Source organism: Gymnoscopelus braueri, assembly GCF_963280865.1.
Source record: "Gymnoscopelus braueri genome assembly, chromosome: 17".
Classification (NCBI taxonomy): Eukaryota; Metazoa; Chordata; class Actinopteri; order Myctophiformes; family Myctophidae; genus Gymnoscopelus; species Gymnoscopelus braueri.
In genome coordinates, this window is record NC_137617.1 from 9,556,520 (window position 1) to 9,575,383 (window position 18,864).

Sequence of the window (18,864 nt, forward strand, 5' to 3'; positions counted from 1 at the left end):
CAGCTGTTGGTGGACTGCATTGCTTTGGCTACATTTTAGGAAGATACAGATTAGAAAGGGGGGGGGGCTTTACCAGGATTTTTTTTTTAGGATTATTACTTACAACCGTGACCTGGCAAAAGGCAATACCTCTTGAGGGAAAGAGGGCTAAATCAGGTTAAAACAACAAAACGACAGATATTGACAGAGCTTAGGGCTGATTGGTGCTGATTGGGAGGGTAAGGGGAAGCTGGAGAGGGGAATAGATGAGAAAACTCGCACTAGATTACCCAGCCAGGTCAACAGGCTAACTGGAAAACCAAAATAGCAAGTTGACTCATTCAACTCTCACTGAGGAACTAACATGCATGAGAAAATATGACATTCACATGGTTTTAAAGCCACATTAACAGTTGAACATTATTTACAGATGAATAGTTGTTTATTTGTCCGATTATAAATCTCCAGTCTGGATGTTGTCATTGCACTTCAGGAGAACAGCACCAGTGTACCTCTATCCTCACAGGAGACTGAGATGTTTGTGGACGCCGACCATCCCAACAAGGTGTTAAAGGGCCTAAACAGGCTGCGGCTCAACAGTACCTTGTGTGATCTGATTCTGTGCTGTGAGGGACAGGAGTTTCCCTGCCATCGTTACGTGCTGGCCTCCTTTAGCTCTTATTTTGAGGTAAATACACGCATTTACTGACCTGCTGTTGTTGAGGGAATGATATTTCAATTCAGCCTTGGCTCTCACGTGAACCGATCACAATGCTATATCCAATTAGTTAATCAATTAACAATGTAAATAAGAAAGGCCTGAACACTTCAAGCAAACCTTTATTTTTGTCAACCTGCACAGGCAATGTTTACATCTGGCATGAGGGAGTCTACACAAGAAAGGGTGTCCATCCGTGGAGTGGAACCTCAGATGATTGGTTTGTTGGTGAACTATGCCTATACTTCAGAGGTGTCCATCTCCACTGCAAATGTGCAGGTAATGTATTATCATCATAAACCTTATTCATTATAATGCATGTTTCTTCTACATAACATCGGTGATAAATAAAGATATTTTGTTCATTTGGTCTAGGCCCTATTAGCAGCATCAAACTTGTGGGACGTCACGGCTGTTAAAAAGTCCTGCTGTGACTTCATGGAGCGTCACATAGATGTGAATAACTGCGTAGGGATTTACTGCTTTTCTGAGGACCACTCGTGTGAAATGTTGAAGAAACACAGCATGGATTACATTCTGGAACACTTCAGTGTCATCTACCAGCAGGTCAGTCATTAAGCTACAGTCACATTTAACGAAACATACCATCTATCACCTGTGAGCACATCAGCTTATCTACTGTATTGTTTTTTTGTATCAATAGCTAGAGTTTGTTTTGTGTAAAAAGAGGCAAAAAGAGTTTAGTACAAATTCTTACTTACAACTGCGGCCTGGCAAAAGGCAATACCTGTTGAGAGAGAGGAGAAGAGGGGGGCAAAATAAATCAGGTTAAAACAATAAAAACAACACATATTGACGGGTTTGGGGCAGATTGGTGCTGATTGGAAAGGGAAGGGGAAGATTAAGAAGGGGATGGATGAAAACTCACTCTAGATTACCCAGTCAGGTCAACAAACTAGAAAACCAAAATAGCAATACGAAAACTATGTGTTGACTCATTCAACTCTCACTGAGGGACTAATATACATCGGAAAATATGACATTTCACAAGGTACACAAGGACAGTTTTAAAGCCACATTTCCAGATCAGCAACATTACTCTCAAATAGTTGTTTATTCGTCTGATTTTAAATCTCCCTCAGAGGAGAAAGGGTTACTTCAGTTTGATGTATGGGAACAATGTACATAAGAAATCTATCGGCTGATCTACTGTATTGTTTTTTTCTACCAATAGCAAGAGTTTCTCTCCCTCTCTGTGGCAAGACTGACAGAGATTCTTGCCAGTGACCACCTCAGTGTGCCCAAGGAGGACATGGTGTTTGAGGCTGCCATGTTGTGGTTAGACAAGTGTCCTACCCGCAGGCAGAGCTTTGAAAAGGTCAGTCATTTCTTAGTCTCACCTTGCCAGACGATCGGAGGTCTCTACCTATTGATACGTCTCCAATACATGCTTGCTGGCAATGGCATACAAATATGGTACTTGTTGGTAATATGCATGATGATGACAATGGGGCGGCCATAGCTGAGTGGTTAGGGAGCCAGAGGCCCTGGTTGCCCCAGGTTCGATTCCAGGCCAGGCCAGCATATGTGTCGATGAAATGAAATTTCTCCCTGAGCAAGAATCTTAACCCCTAATTGCTCACAGGTTCTCATTGGAAACAAGACCGCAAGGACTTTCATGAACAACCTGTTAAAATGAATTATCCTTATCCTTATTGTTATCATATAGTGTTGTTCACCTAATATCCAGTTGGACTAGTAAATAATTAGTGTTCTATGTTTTCTTTAAGGTACTAGAGCAAATCCGTCTTCCTCTCATCAGTCCCTCCTACCTCGACACTGTGATTGAGTCTCTGGATGTGGTGAAAGAATACCAGGGCTGCCAGAGGTTCATCTCTGAGGCCAAGGAGCGGCCCTACTGTAACACAGCACGCCCACGCAGGACCACAGGTACCCTGCTGAACACATGTACAGTATGCATGTTGTTGACACTGATGATGGTGCAAAGAAATATATCAAGGTTTTTCTAGTTCTTACCAAGACAAATTCCTCCGATGTGTAAACACATTGGTTTACTTTTCAGCCTTCAGAATCGTTATTGCATCATGATTTCATTATTTATTGTTTATTATTTATTATTATTATTATGCATACAAATTTTCTCCTCAGTGACTGTAGACTAGAGCCTTTACCTTTAAGCTAGCCCCTTTCTGGACCCTGTTTACCTTTTTTGTATTTGGGAAGGCGGTATCCAGGGTCCATTGACGCTCAAACCACTCTCTCTCGTACTCGCGGCTACCACTGTCTGGTCTCAGGCTAATAGCTCGTCGCTTAGAAGTTGCAGAGATTTCTCTGTACCCAGAGGTACCCAGAAAAGCAATAGTAGCGCGCCCGAAAGCTGCATTAATCTGCACGGATCGGCGATGCCGTTTAACATTTTTAATAATTTAGTAAAACTTAAGCTCTTCTCTCACACTCTGCTCCACTTCCCATGTCCCGCTTCCCCGCGTTGTGATTGTCATGCAAGCATGTAGGAGCTCGCCAATCAGAGGCAGTAACGTAGGACGCGCAGCTTGTGCGGATTAATGCAGCTTTCGGGCGCGCTATTATTGCTTTTCTGGGTACCTTTGAGAAATCTCTGCAACTTCTAAGCGACGAGCTATTAGCCCGAGACCAGACAGTGGTAGCCGCGAGTACGAGAGAGAGTGGTTTGAGCGTCAAGGGACCCTGGATACCGCCATCCCAAATTCAAAAAAGATAAACAGGGTCCCGAAAGGGGCTACCTTAAAGCCTACTGCGAGGGGCAACTGGGTTGAGTTTAGTTAGACGCGTGCATGAAATTCAATGTCCAGAGCTGTTGTATACTTTCTGATATGTCAATCCATTTATTGACCATAAATCATATACACAATACACTCAAACAAAAAGCACTGAATGCCGACCTATGTGGCAACATGAAACACGGTCAAAAACTGTGTGGCTTTTCCCCATTGCCACCTGGACACAATCACCCACCAACCAGGTAAAAATGGGTAACCAACCCCTGTGGTGGTTGCCATGGCTACTGACAATGCCACACCTCTCCTGTGGTGGTTGTCATGGTGATTAATAATGCCACACCTCTGCAACATGAGGTAGATAATAGATATTAGGGCCACCCACTGTGAGTTAAGATGATATGAGTGTCATTATCACCAAAGCCACATCATTCATTTACATATAACAAACAAAATAAATATAAAGGCATTTTGGCTCCAACACACCGGCCCCTAATTGAGGATGGCAGGAGGCCAGGAACAATTCAAAATAAAACATAATGGAGCCATAAATTCATATAAATACAATGCAAGAGTAAAAATTCCTCTAAGTTAGAGGTTTCAAATGGCAGCTTTGTGAAACAAGCAACATTGTTTTTTAGTCTTCAGTGCAGAATGCACTAGTCCTTTCTTTGCAAAGTATGATGTCCCCAGGGACAAGACTTTGTCTCTCCTTACTTCACCTCTGCCGCTCCTGTAGCAAAAGGCAAGTGCTCTCATCAGCCAGTGCTTCCACAAAAGGTCCAAGATGTATTTGATTTTTCTTCATCTCTTTTTGAGAAAGACCCTCTATGGTGCCTGCTGAAGACACAGTTGGACAGGATCTTTTGGGTTGCTGCATTTACACCAGTGATCCAGTCATTACTCCTCAATCTGGAGATGGGACTGTCCTTCTTCACTTCACCTGGTAACAGCAAAGCAGGTTCATCAGAGAACCTTTGCCGTTGTGTGAAGCGATAGATGGCAGTTTCAGCTCTCCACAGATCGTCTGGTGTAAAATTCTGGTTTCCCAATGCAGATTTAATGCGCTGTATTTCCTGTTTGTATTTTCTGTGGAATGTATCATTCCTCTCAAACTTTCTTTTCCATTTAATTGGCAACTCCTCCTACTTTGTTATGGAGGTCCTATTGACAGCAGCAGGGTAGCCACTCTCACTCCGCTGCTCACTGTGGCCTGAAAGGGAACCATTAATGACCCACCCCAATAGGGTCTTAATGGCATATGGCCCATTGCCATGACTGTTGACAACTTCCCATGGCTCAAGCAATTTAGAGGCGTTGGTACCTATCAACAACTCTACATGAGCCTGAATACGAGGAACTGCAATAGGTATGGCCACTTAGCCAGCTCCTCTTCTTTGATGATGTTGTTTGTGGTTACGGGCATCCTCTTCTGGATGTAGACCTTGGGCAGGTCATAAAACCGTTTCCCAGAGAGGCTTGAAATCTCCAAGTCTGTCAGCATATAGCTGGACACAGATGTATTTGGGCCCATGGTTAGCGAGCTGATTTGGGCTTTCCTTCCTTTCAGGTTCAGCCTTCTCATCAGGTTTTCTGAGCAAAATGTGTCAGTGCTTCCTGGATCTAAAAATGCATACTTTTGAATTATTTTGTCTCCCTTGCTGGACTTCACCTGTACCGGCAAGATGGACAGATTCCCCTCACTGTTACCGGCCCCTGTTTGACCACATGTATGCAAAGACACTCGTGCATTACTCACAGATGCGTTCCTTGGCTGGTTTGAGTCCGAGTAGCTTGCTCTGTCCTCCTGGTTAAAGTCCTGCTCATATGCCCAATGCGCAGGCAGCCAAAACAGATTCCTTTTGTCCTAATAAAATAAATCTTGTCCTTGTGTGTCTCTTCCTCCAACTGAGGACATTGGTCCAGTGTGTGAGGTTGTGAGCAGCATACACAAATGTTGGTTTTGTGAGTGGATGTATTACTTTGCTGTGTAGTTTAGTCTTCCAGTGTAGGGGTTTCCATGGTAACAGTGGTTGCAAAACTGTCTCCTTTGAATCTGGGTGTGGTATGTGATTTCATTCTGTTCATAGTTCTATTTCCTGTAGTCAGTGGTGCATCTTGAATGTCTCCAAAGACTGGATCGGAGAGGATTTTGACTTCGCTCAATGAATGTGACGATGTCAATAAACTGTGGCCTGCGGTTGTGTCAGTCCATAATCTCCAACGCAGAGCCTCTCCATCTTTCTCTTAGCTTGTATGGAAGCTTCAAAATCAATGTCTTCATGTTTGCAGACATATTCAGTTCTCCCATGTTCTGTACGTTCTCCATAGCATTGCAACACTCTCGAAGGAAAAGTGCATAGGCTTGAAGAGATTTGACATCCTCAGACTTCAGTTGCGGCCAACTGAGCACCTTCTCCATATATGCTGCAGTTATCTTGTACTCATCTCCAAAGTGTTGTTCTAGAAGATACTTTGCCATTTCATAGCCTCTGTCTGGAGCCATGTGTTGGCAACTACGCACCAGGGCTTGTGGCTGACCACTGGTGTACTTTTCCAGGAAGTACAAACAATCTCCTCTGTTGCTTGCATTCTTCTCCACACAATGTACAAAGGCTCTCACAAAGGTTCTGTACTGCAGAGGATCCCCATGAAAACATGAAATCTCTCTTGGTGGCAGTAAGTGAGAGGTCTGTAGCTGTACAAGTATTGGCGTTATTTCATTCTGCCTCTGCAGTAGGTTGCGTACCGCTGATGTTTCATCAATGCTTTGAGGAGTGGTGTCAGTTTGTCTTGTTTGCTGCACAGGAGGGTCCACGTGAGTTGTATTATGACTGTGGTCCTTTGCTGCATTCCAGGATACGTGTTGTCGTCGTTGTAAAGATGTTGGTTGTGTTTGACTGGGTGGTGGCTGTAACAGCATAGATTGTTGTCTTTGCTGCCATGGGGGTTGTTGAATGGGTGCTGGTGGTTGTACTTGCCAGGGTGATGGAATGGGTGTTTGTTGCTGTTGCATATAGGGTGGTTGCCATAGTGATGGTTGTTGCACATTTGACTGTCGAGTAGATGGTTGCTGCGGTTGTGGTGGTTTCATAGGCAGTTGCTGTGGTAGTGGTTGTTGTTGCTGTGGTTGTGGTGGTTGCTGCTGTGAGGATGATTTAAATTCTTTGGCATGAGGATTAAGAGTGACTGAGGGTTCCTTTAACCTTGTTCCTTTCCTAAAGTATGACTCCATTCCATCTGACTGTGTGAGTGAAAGAGCTTGGTGACTGGGGGACTGTAATACTGCTATTTTTGCATTGGTAGCTGTCAGTTCTGTCTCAAGCTCCATAGTTTCCTTTTTCTTTTTCAGCATTTGTTCCTGCTCCTCCAGAGCGTGCTTCTCCTTTAACGCTGCAGCACGAATCACAAGTGCAGCTCTCTCTGCCTCTGCCTGTATGCGAGCTGATGAGGCAGAAGATCTGCTGGACCTGCTGGTCCCAGACCTTGTGTGACTTTTACGAGCAGATGTTTTACTTTCCACTTTAGAAATGCTGTCATTTTGATTAATGCGATTTTCCACATCCTCCTCCTCCTCCTCAGCAACACTTTCCACAGGTTTGGTATTTTTTGTCCATGCATTCACTTCATCTGCTGAAGTGAATGCATGTAACATAAATCTGCTGTAACATAAATTGCCCAGTTTGGGACATAATAAACTTGAACTTGATCAATAAATTCATTGACATTAATCAATTTGGCCTTGAACCATATGTCATGTTTTTCCTTTTCCTCATGAGGTATTAATGGCAACAGTGCATCCTGAGCCTTTGCTGCTTCCTTGCATATGCGAATATATTTCATAAATGCACATTGCACCTCCTGTTTGCATCCACTTTGCATTAACTCCAAAATGGATTGTTTCAAGTTGGATGCCTTGTTTAATTTCGATTTTCTCTCTTTTTGCAATGTGTCAATTTTATCCATTAGGGCTTTTGGTGTTAATATGCTTTTGCGTTTTGTGACAACCTGTGCTTCAACATTGTGCGTGATTTGACCCGTGTCCACCTCGGACTGTTTCTCAGCCACTGCGGGCTGTGACTGCTCCTCAGTCTGTTCAACCAATGCAGTTTCATTAGAATGCGTTTCAGCCGTGGCGGGCTGTTCAACCATACCGTTCTCTGCTTGATTCAGATCAGCCATAATACCAACGGTTCAAACATAAAAACAGTACCTTCGGTTAAATCACTCAACAACAAACCCACAGTTAATCACAGTTAAAACCAAAACCTTAATAGAGACACACACACCCACGTACGGGTTGCAATCATAAACCATCAATGCATTGGATTTGTCCCTTTTTCATATGTTTCTCAAATGACTGTGTGCACACAATTGTTTTTATATGGCCATATAAGGTACCCTGGTAGCGCGCTACATACCCTTTCGTTGTCCGTGCACTGCCGGGTCCGTTTGTCTTTGTTCTTTACTTCAAAAAGACTTTGAAAAGACTTCAAACAGCGCTCATTGTCCGAGCGCTATTCAATCAACTCCTTGCGTGCAGGGCAGCTCCTTGTCCGTCCAAACGAACGGTGCGGGTCGCCGCGATCAACTCCTTTCGGTGCAGGCCGCTCGTCCGTGCGCTGCTCGATCAACTCCTTGCGTGCAGGGCAGCTCCTTGTCGTGCTGTCGTCCACACGAACGATCAACTCCAAACGTGCAGGGCCGCTCCTTGTTGTGATGTCGTCCACACGAACGATCAACTCCAAACGTGCAGGGCTGCTCCTTGTCCAAACGCCGCGAGCAACACCGTGGGTCCTCCTGCTCCTGGTCCACACGCTGCGAGGCCGCCCGGCCGCGCGATTCTCTGAACGCCGTGCTCAAGCACCGGCGTGTCCTGGTCCTAATTGTCTTCGTTCCGCGCAATTCCAAGCGAAACGGTGAACCAAACAATTGTCAATAAATAGTGTCTTTCAGTGATCTCAGAAATCAAACGCTGTCTCACTGATCAGCTGTTGAATCTTGAGCGCGATGATCCTCGTCTTCCAATAAATAACAAAGGTTTCAATTGTCCACTTCAAAAGAAGTTACCTTTAAGCCTACTGCGAGGGGCAACTGGGTTGAGTTTAGTTAGACGCGTGCATGCAATTCAATGTCCAGAGCTGTTGTATACTTTCTGATATGTCAATCCATTTATTGACCATTACATTACATTACAGTCATTTAGCAGACGCTTTTATCCAAAGCGACTTACAATAAGTGTATTCAACATAGGTAGGGAACGAAAACTACTATCACCAGAAGTCTTTAGTGCATTTTCTGCAAAAACAAGCAACCAAGAGTATACCTAGCGCTAAGGTAAAAGTGCAATATATCAGCTACCTATTTCCTTAAACAGATGAGACAAAATAGCTAAATCAAATGAGCATGAGCTAAAACAAATAAGTATCGACTAAACAAGATCCAATAAACAATACAACAATAGAAAACAAGCGTTCGTACAACTAGTTAACAACAAGTAGGTCAGGCAGAGAGGAAGGGTAGTGTTTCCTGAAGAGGTGAGTTTTCAGCCTGCGGCGAAATATGGGCAGTGACTCTGCTGTCCTAACATCAGTGGGAAGTTCATTCCACCACTGTGGGGCCAGAACAGAAAAGAGTCGTGACCGTGTGGATCGGCCAGAAGGACCCTTGAGTGACGAGGCAATCAGTCGCCCCGAGGTGGCAGACCGAAGTGGTCGGGCAGGGGTGTAGGCATCGACCATAGCCCGGAGGTAAGAAGGAGCTGTTCCTTTCACTGCCCTATAGGCTAGCACCAGGGTTTTGAACTGGATGCGAGCCGCTACGGGGAGCCAGTGTAGAGAACGGAGAAGGATGGTTGTGTGGGAGAACTTGGGGCGGTTGAACACCAGACGAGCCGCAGCTTTCTGAACAAGCTCCAGAGGTCTGATGGCAGATGCCGGAGCACCAGCAAGGAGGGAGTTGCAGTAGTCCAGGCGGGAGATGACAAGAGCCTGAATGAGTACCTGGGCTGCCTTCTCCGTGAGGAAGGGGCGAATCCTCCTGATGTTGTAGAGGAGGAATCTGCAGGACCTTGTCACTGATGCGATGTTTGCCGAGAACGTCAGTTGATCGTCCAGGGTCACACCCAGATTCTTCGCAGTCCGAGTTGAGGTCACCACAGCATTATCAATGGTGATAGCCATGTCTCGGTGCGGACAGCCCTTCCCCGGGAGGAACATCAGCTCGGTTTTGTCCAGGTTGAGCTTCAGGTGGTTTGTCGACATCCACTCCGAGATGTCAGCCAGACAAGCAGCAATGCGTGCCTCCACTTGGGTATCAGAGGGGGGGAATGAGAGGATCAGCTGGGTGTCATCGGCATAGCAGTGGTAGGAAAAGCCATGAGAGTGGATGACAGCACCAAGAGATGTAGTGTAGAGAGAGAAAAGAAGAGGACCCAGAACCGAGCCTTGGGGAACCCCAGTTGTGAGCCTGTGTGGTTCTGACACAGACCCTCTCAGCATCACCTGGTAGGAGCGACCCGTCAGGTAGGATGCAAACAGGGAGAGTGCAGAGCCTGAGACACCCATCCCCTCGAGGGTGGAGAAGAGGATCTGATGGTTCACCGTGTCGAACGCTGCAGACAGGTCCAGGAGTCTGGAGTCCAGACCATAAATCATATACACAATACACTCAAACAAAAAGCACTGAATGCCGACCTATATGGCAACATGAAACACGGTCAAAAACTGTGTGGCTTTTCGCCATTGCCACCTGGACACAATCACCCACCAACCAGGTAAAAATGGGTAACCAACCCCTGTGGTGGTTGCCATGGCTACTGACAATGCCACACCTCTCCTGTGGTGGTTGTCATGGTGATTAATAATGCCACACCTCTGCAACATGAGGTAGATATTAGGGCCACCCACTGTGAGTTAAGATGATATCAGTGTCATTATCACCAAGGCCACATCATTCATTTACATATAACAAACAAAATAAATATAAAGGCATTTTGGCTCCAACAGTGACTGTTAATTTGGGCTATCATAACATTTTCAGTAATGTACAGACTCTACTGTAACTAGTACTACCAGGGCTCATGTACATGCCTGGTGCTGCCTTGATGTTCTATTTCTCTGTATTAACCACTTAAGGGCAGGTACACACTGTAGGACTTTTACAGTGGTCAGTAGTCATCTGATCATTAAGCATTTCACATTACAGGAGTCTATTTCTTGAAATCGGCTGTCATATATCGTTGTGGTTTTCACACTATGATTGATCGCCGACCAGGGATCACACACTGTAAGATAGATACAGTAGTTAACTAGGATGCTATCCAGACCCGATACATTTATTTGTTTTTATTCCAATGAATTTTAACCGACGTCTCACGAAAACATGCAAGGCTCCCGTGATATATGCGCGAAACCGAGACAGGACATTATTGATTGACATTAATAACAATAATTCTCAATTTCTCTGTATGTCTCTATCTCTCCCTCTCTCTCTGTAACAAACAACAAGTCAACCAGCTTAAAAAACTCAGAAACAGTGTTGCCATGTTAATTATAAGCGACTTTGGGCTTGTTTGGGCTTGTTTTTCTGTAGAGTTGCTTGTAAATATTGGTTGTTGCGGGTTGCTTTTGTTGGGCTTGTTTTCATAGACCTGGTTGCTTATTTCTCTGGCAAAATCTGGCAACACTGTTCAGACTTTGTCGGCGAGTGCCAAAAAAGGTCCCTGACAGCATAATCGAAGCAAATATCCTACAGTGTGTGTACTTTTATACTTTGTTGTACGAAGTATAAAAGTAATAGTGAAAATGGCAGCTCTGCAAGCTCACAATGCATCGCATGGTGACATGTTGTGAGCTTGTAGATATTATTTAGCAAATTACGAATTGTTTCTTTTATCTTTGTGGTTAAAAGCATGCCTTTGAGATGGTCCCTTTCCAATACATACATTTGCTCTTGTCTCACCTGCTCCTTCTACCCCACTTGTTGAAGTGATAGTGACGGTGGGAAGAACTACTCAGAATGGGCGTATTCACAAAGTGGAGAGCTTTGATCCCCTGACCAATCAATGGAAGACTCTGGGACGTCTGCCCTTTGAAGTAGACCAGCATGTTGTGGTTGCGTCAGGTGAGAAGCACCATCAGAGTCAATCAACTTATTGCCTGTAATGGATCCTACTTTGTTTTGCAGAGTAAATACAGGATAAATAGTTACATATGTAGAGTGCAAAGAGATGCAGCCTAGTCCTTCAAAGAAACTAGGCTAACAGCTGTTTAAACAACATGCTATCTAAATAACATAAACAAATAATTATTCTGAAGCCAAAATAAATAAGAGCAAGTATAGACGGCATACATAGTACCAGTACTATATCACATAGTACCAGTTTCCCGGTAGACAGTCGACCCCCCCCCCCTTTTTTTGTACATATAGTGTTATTCTTCTCTTTATTTTTATGTTGATATTTGAACTGTTTGGTTGCTACTATATATGTCTATGAAATGAATACCAAGGCCCCCAACGGAAACAAGTCCGCAAGGACTTTTTTGGATGGACCTTTTAGACAAAAGTATTATTAATGTAATTGTGATGTTTTACATTATTTTTGCCTACTAATAAAAATGTCAATCAACACAGTATCTGCATAGTATAACTATAGCATGTATGATACATGTATGATGTATCAAAAAGGTGACAAGAAGGGACACAAGGAGAGCGAAGTCCTAAGGAGCTTGTTATGTTTCATTTATAAAGCCATTAGAACTAGATCCACTTTTTAAAGCTATCTAAAGCAACTTGAAAGCATTGCTACATGTATCAATAGTACGGTCATTCAGTACTCTGTATGTACACATGCTACCACGCTTGGCTTCGTTTTTATGGTATCCTGTTGGTGGAAGCTGGCTTCATAGTAAACATAGTAAGACGTAGTGTTGCACAGAATCCCAAACCACCACAGATAGTGGGCACATATGATTGACACTTCCCTTCATATAGAACAATGTGATTGTTCGAGGGATTCTGGGATCGGGAACGGTGATATTTGACCATTTTAATTACTGATAGCTCACAGGCAGGGTGTTGTCTAAATGTTACAATTATTTTTTATCTGCTGCAGCCAATGGTGATGTTGGTATACTGCCGTATAGCCCACAGCTTATGTCACAACACACTAACTATTTTGGTGAAATTCGTGAACCAAACCAAACTATATGAAGACATTTCTAGTTGTGTATGCATATTAAAATTGTTATTTCTTTTAACAGTCAAGGCATAGCTCGTTTTTTTTTCTGCCCTTCTCCCACCAGGCTCTACTCTGTATGTGGTCGGAAGATTTGGTGGTTTAGGCATGAGGGAGATGTGGCGCTATGATGTTCACCATAACTCATGGCTGAAGTTGGCTCCCATGAATTCGAAACACGCGAGCTTAAGTAAGACTATCAAATTATTACATTAAATTTAACCACATTATCCCTGGTGTCCCTATTTGGCTATTTCACAGGCAAAAATTTAGCCACCAAATAATAATTATAATGATAAAAATATATATAATTATATATATGCTAAGTGCCGTTGACTTGGTCAACCAAGGAGGGGCTGCATAGCGCACATGGTCAAGGTCATCAGTTATAATCGGTTTTATTTTATTTTTGTCCCTGCACAACTCCACATAGACCTGGCGATGCTGGATGGATATGTGTTTGCAGTAGGTGGCCGACAGATGGGAAAGAGTACAGACCCAATGGAGCGCTACAACCCCAACACCAACACCTGGCAGCTCATGGAGACCTGGCAGCTCTTGGCACCGAGTTACGATAACAAAGCCCCTATTGTGGTCGCTCTAGATGGATGGCTCTATTGTATTGGTATGGAACAGGTTTATTCACCTGCAGGTTCAGTCTGTGGGATTTCATGAGGTTGTGTTTTGTATGTAATGTATGTAAAGCTTAATGGTTAACTGAAAATGTCTGTTTGTGTGTGTGCTCCTGGGGCCTAGGTGGCGGTGATCCAGATCATAGGAAGTCGAACCTGGTCCAGGTGGCCAAGTACAACCCTGAAACAACTGTATGCAGATTCCGCGTGATCAATCAGCTGCTTGTGTTCTGAATGGAAAGATCTATGTTTTAGGTATCATGCCTGTTCTTAACCCCACTTATCAGTGTTGGAAGAAGTACTCAGTACAATATGCTTGCTGTACCAAACAGAAAAATGTCACAGTTGTACTATTGGATTGTAATTAATAATGCATTAACACATTAACCGCCAAGAACGTAGTCCTACGGTCCGTTAAATCCAACTGTTAAGCGCCGAGCATTTTCGCGCATGCGCGGTCCGGGTGCACTTTCGGAATTTTTTTGATCCACTTCCGTTTCCGGTTTGATGACCGGAAATAGAATTATTTGGGATCCGGTTTTGACGATCACGCCCGCTCCCATTCTACAGACGAAACTGAAACTCAATTCTCTTCCTGTAGTTTTTTCTCCTCGCGTTTCACTGTTTAACGTAATCCGCTCCCAAGACCGTGTAGAGCTCAATCTTAAGGATTTTAACAAGATCTATGGCGACATGAAAAAAACAAAAAAACAACAAAAACACCTTGGCACTGGTGAGTACATTATGAGATTAACCTCTGGCGGTCGATGTGTTAATGTGTTCATCACTTCAATGTTGTAGCTGGTAAAGATAGTCTGTTTTGTTCATTTTTTTACATTATGTGCTGCTGAATAGCTTAACTTATAATACAGCATCATTTAACAGTTAACTGTGTTTTGTATTAATCTGAATCTGCAAAGTAAATCTACAAAGTAAATAGTAAACTCAAACAATTGTAGTGGAGTAAAAAGTAAAATATTTGCCTCTGAGATGTAGTGGAGTATAAGTAAAAAAAAAGTTTTTTTTTATGAAAACACTTAAAGTACAGGACTTGAGTAAATGTATTTAGTTACTTTCCACTACTGATCTTAGTTCCATAATAGACTCTCTTAAACTTCACTGTAGTTTGGCCACATACATAACAGAGCCCAGTAACAGTCACTATCCTGTTAATTCTTGTTTATCCATAGGTGATTCGGATTTAACCTGGACCAACAGTGGGACTAATAGATCAATGATGAACACAATGGAGTGTTACAACCCCAAGACCAATCAGTGGACCATGTGTGCCCCCATGCAAGATCGAATCCGTATCGTATCGTATGGCAGTGTGGCTGTGATGAATGGAAAGCTCTACATTCTAGGAGGGATGGTGGCCAGCGGCAGGTAAGACACTGCTGTTCTCCATGTCTGCCTGTGAAAAGATGGGTTCTTGTCCGCACCAGACATTTCTCTCATGGTTATCGGTCTCTCTTCATGTAGCTATAGTTATACCCAGGACATCCAGTGCTACTGTGAAGAGACGGCCACGTGGGAAACTGTGGGGCAGATGCCTGGTCGCTACGGTCCCAAGTGTGTCTCTCTCAGACTGAGGAATGATTATGTGCCCATGAACGATGAAGATGGTTCTGCTGTACACGTTGAAGATGATGAATATGGTTCTGATTCAAACGAAGATGATGATGAATATGTTTATGATCAAAACGAAGAATTGGCGGAAGTGGTGTATGATTTATATGCAAACTTTGAAGAATATGATGATTATTTAAATGAAGATTATGAAGATTAATCATCTATCTACTGGCCTAATAGATTCTAGTAGAATATGGGATGTTGTGCATCCATCATCTCCAGTATGTGTGCTATCGATAGAGAGAAATGAATGAGCCCTGCCTTCCCTCATGGACTACTAGATGTACACTAATGTATCATGACAGGTGCCTGTTTAACTGCAATTTAATTTCCACTGTCAATAGTGTGTATTGCTCATTGTATTCACTGCTGATTGACTGTACACAATATATGATCCGTATACCTACTTTGTACTGACACGACCAGGTTTTGTTGCTTCACACTTGACACTAGACACTAGTTATATTTTGTATCTTTGTTGTTTCATGCTATTACACCTACTGTAAATTCCCAATGGGGATCAATAAAGACTTATCTATTAATGTCATGAATGTTTTTTTTATGGATTTCCTTAAAAAAGTGTAAGTGGTATTATTTAGGTAAAACAAAAAGTGTTTTTGTGAAAAAGATGCATGTCTCCAGTCCCTGCCTCTCGATCTCTCTTTAATAAACAGAAAATACTTTTTTCAGGGTGGTTGCCAATTTCAGCCAATCAGGAGAGAGTCTCAGCTTCAGGTTTGGCTGCTCATTTCTTTCTGTCATGACTTCACTTTACTAATGAGCTGGAGAGAAAGGGAGCACTACTGAACACTATTACTGTATATGGAGTGTTTTAACACTTTCTTTAACAAAAGAAAACCCTTAAACCTTTAATATTATTTTAGGCCTTTAAGAGAAAGACTGTCTCCATCACACACCTTGCATCTAAATGTTGTTCATGAATAGAACAATTAGATTTTCTTATATCGGGGGTGGGCAACTTTGATGATGGAGAGGGCCACTGTATTTCCACACACACTCCGAGGGCCAATATGCATACTGTTGGGCAGACACCTATGTATTTTAACCTTTCGTAAATCTTCGCCATTTTATGTCACACAAAGGTAGCAAAAATAGCCGATCTACAAGCTCAAAACGCGTCTTGAGCTTGTAGATCGGCTATTTTTGCTATTCTTTAATTGGAATCCTGATTTTTATTTTGTTTTTTTATTTAATTTCAAATCCAGTTAGTTATACTTATGTTAACTTTATGAACTTAAATACAAATACATTGGACATAAAAAAAAGACAATAGAATTCTTATACTAGTCATTAAGCTACTAATATAGACTGAAGTAATTAAAGCAGGTCATGTTTGCATGTTTGGAATTGTAACAACTGAAATCAATAATATATCAGTATTCCGATATTAACCTGTGGGTCGCATTAAGTGAAGTCGGGGGCGGCATGTGGCCCCCGGGCCGCCAGTTGCCCATGTATGCCTTATATCCATGTGCTGCAGTGATGATGTAGGCCAACCTTTGGGCTGGGGACCACCGGTGGACTGAGGATTGCAAGTAGGCCCCCAAATGAAAGTATTCAATGAAATTTCAATGAAAATACTATCCTATCCTATATTAAAATTGCTTAGACGGGTGGGTCGGTGTACAGACGTCACAAACGTAACATGGAGACCTGGGAGGCGCACCGTTGTTCCGATCCGCACCAAACTTGGCACCAACACTGATCAGTGGCTAAGAGAAACGATCCACAGATAGTATAAAACAATTAAAAGAACGCTTTTTGAAACGCTTCCGTCTTCCGGTGAAAACGAATGGAATTCTGGGTAACAGAGGAATAAATGAACGGCCTGCAGTGACGGTAATGACCAGCAGAGGCTGCTAAAAATCGTTTTTTTTTTAAACCTGCACTGTACAACTTTAAGGTTAGGGTTAGGCATAGTGTTTATGAGGTTAGGGTTAGGCATAGTTTTAGTGAAGTTAAATGTGAGGGTTTAAGCGCAATCAAGGCGAAACACCAAGGAAAGAGGGAGTCACGTGGCATCCACGGGCCCCTGGGCGCACCATTGCTCCTATTGGCTCGGGTTTAAACAGCCATAACTCCAGTTCCCAGCATGCTGAAGGGCCCAAACTTGGGAGGTAGTGTTGTACGGCCAATAGGGACAGGCTATAATTGCTTAAGCCCTACCTCCTCTGTGTTCCTATTGGCTGGGCTATAAACAGCCATAACTCCAGTTCCCAGCATGCTAAAGGCCCCAAACGTGGAAGTACAGGGCCACTGGTACTGTACAACAAACTGTTGTAAACAGAGTAAACATACCTCGTTGATCTGCATCCAAATCTAAAGGGAATGCGTCCAATTCTCCTCTTCAAATGGAGGCAGTGTAACCACTAACTAGGTACCCCCCCCCCCCCCCCCCATGTAAATACGCTTAATAATTATTTGTTGTGACCACTTGTGTTTTGTTTTGTTCTATTCATTTCGTATATGATTCATTTCTTGGATTTATTTTTAATTTTTAGCACCGTGGTGGGAAGAGTATTTATTTAGTTTGTGCCCAAAACTGCTTATAGTATTCACCTGTTTCCTAGGCTGTGTGTTTTCCACTTCCTGTCGATTTCATTGGATATCATTGGTCATCTGACCAGTTTCATTAGATTTCATTGGATCAAATCGACAGGAAGTGGAAAACACACAGCCTTGGAAACGGGTGAATTGACCAACACGGGAACTACACATTTCACGCCCACTTTTGAGACAGTACCTCCAGTTGAGGTCCGTTAGAACGATGTACTGCAGCTGCCAATGCATTCCCTATGAGAGGATATGAGAGTTAGCCTACTTTTGAAATTATACTACATTAACTGGAGACGATATTGTTTTAATTAAAAATATGTTTCCAAATGTATGGAGTGTCTTTCTTCTTGTTTTCTTAATAGTTGATGTGTTTCACATTTAATTTGCCACTTTTATGGGTTACCCATAATGTTAAAGGAGAATTCCGGACATTTTAAGTGTTATCTTTGATGTCTAGTTACTCACCTACCGACGTAAAAAGTGGCGTTCTTTTTTTCCAGAGATTCCCCTGTCGTCATTTTTTAAACCCTCTCCGTTGTCATAATGGGAGCGCGTGGCTTAGGGAAATTCGTCTATTATAACCGATGCAAAGTTATTTTTTTCTCTACTACTAGTCATTGTAGAGTCTCATGATAGTCAAACATGCGCTGAAAGTTCCTGAGAGGCTACCGTTAATGGCGAACGATTTAACACTGGTTGCTTGTTTCTCAACCTGGCAACACCAAGTTGCCAGGTTCTGGAAAGAAACAAAAAAAAACGCTGCAGCCTCAGTAGTTAACCAGTGAAATTATGGTATTTTACAATGCCTAGAGATTGCATTGAGAGCTGCAGTTCATCATTCTAAAGGACCTCGAGTAGCGGCGCTGTGTCAAAAGTGGGCGTGAATTTGTAGGCGCCCCTCTTCCGGCTGTGTGTCAGGAGCAGCGTTGCCATGTCGGCTTAATATAAGCGACCTTGGGCTTATTTTTCTGTAAAGTTGCTTGTAAATATTGTTAGTTACAGGTTGCGTTTTTTTTGGGGGGGGGGGGGGGGCCGGGGGGGAGACCTTGTTTCTAAAGTGTAGTTGCTTATTTTGGGCTTGTTTCCTAATGTTGTTTAAAACGGTATAAGTGGTTCTCAAACATGTTCATGTCAAGAACCCCCAAATTAATATGTATTTGTCTGCGGACTGCGGATCCCCATCTGAAAATGTTTTATGCCAGGGATCCCCGTACAAGATTTGTGTTGTTGAAATGTTTCAAAGATATTCCAAATTGTTTCAAATTTTCTTGTCAAAAATAACAGATCTACAAGCTCTCAACGTGTCACATTGTGAGCTTGTAGATCGGCTATTTTCAAATAGCCAACGTA

The 18,864-nt window shown here is 43.0% G+C and overlaps 1 protein-coding gene across 1 annotated transcript; it reads left to right on the forward strand.

Annotated features, from left to right (window-relative positions):
• Nucleotides 1-514: 514 nt before the first annotated feature.
• Nucleotides 515-15,349, forward strand: LOC308104930 (kelch-like protein 24; the record flags this gene model as incomplete). The annotated part of the gene is made up of 11 exons (XM_080455569.1): nucleotides 515-667; nucleotides 842-976; nucleotides 1,073-1,264; nucleotides 1,893-2,036; nucleotides 2,449-2,608; nucleotides 11,425-11,559; nucleotides 12,741-12,863; nucleotides 13,107-13,298; nucleotides 13,430-13,560; nucleotides 14,496-14,691; nucleotides 14,788-15,349. The coding sequence occupies 9 exons, from the start codon at nucleotides 515-517 to the stop codon at nucleotides 13,537-13,539; spliced, it is 1,344 nt and encodes a 447-aa protein (XP_080311695.1). The 3' UTR covers nucleotides 13,540-13,560; nucleotides 14,496-14,691; nucleotides 14,788-15,349.
• Nucleotides 15,350-18,864: the final 3,515 nt, after the last annotated feature.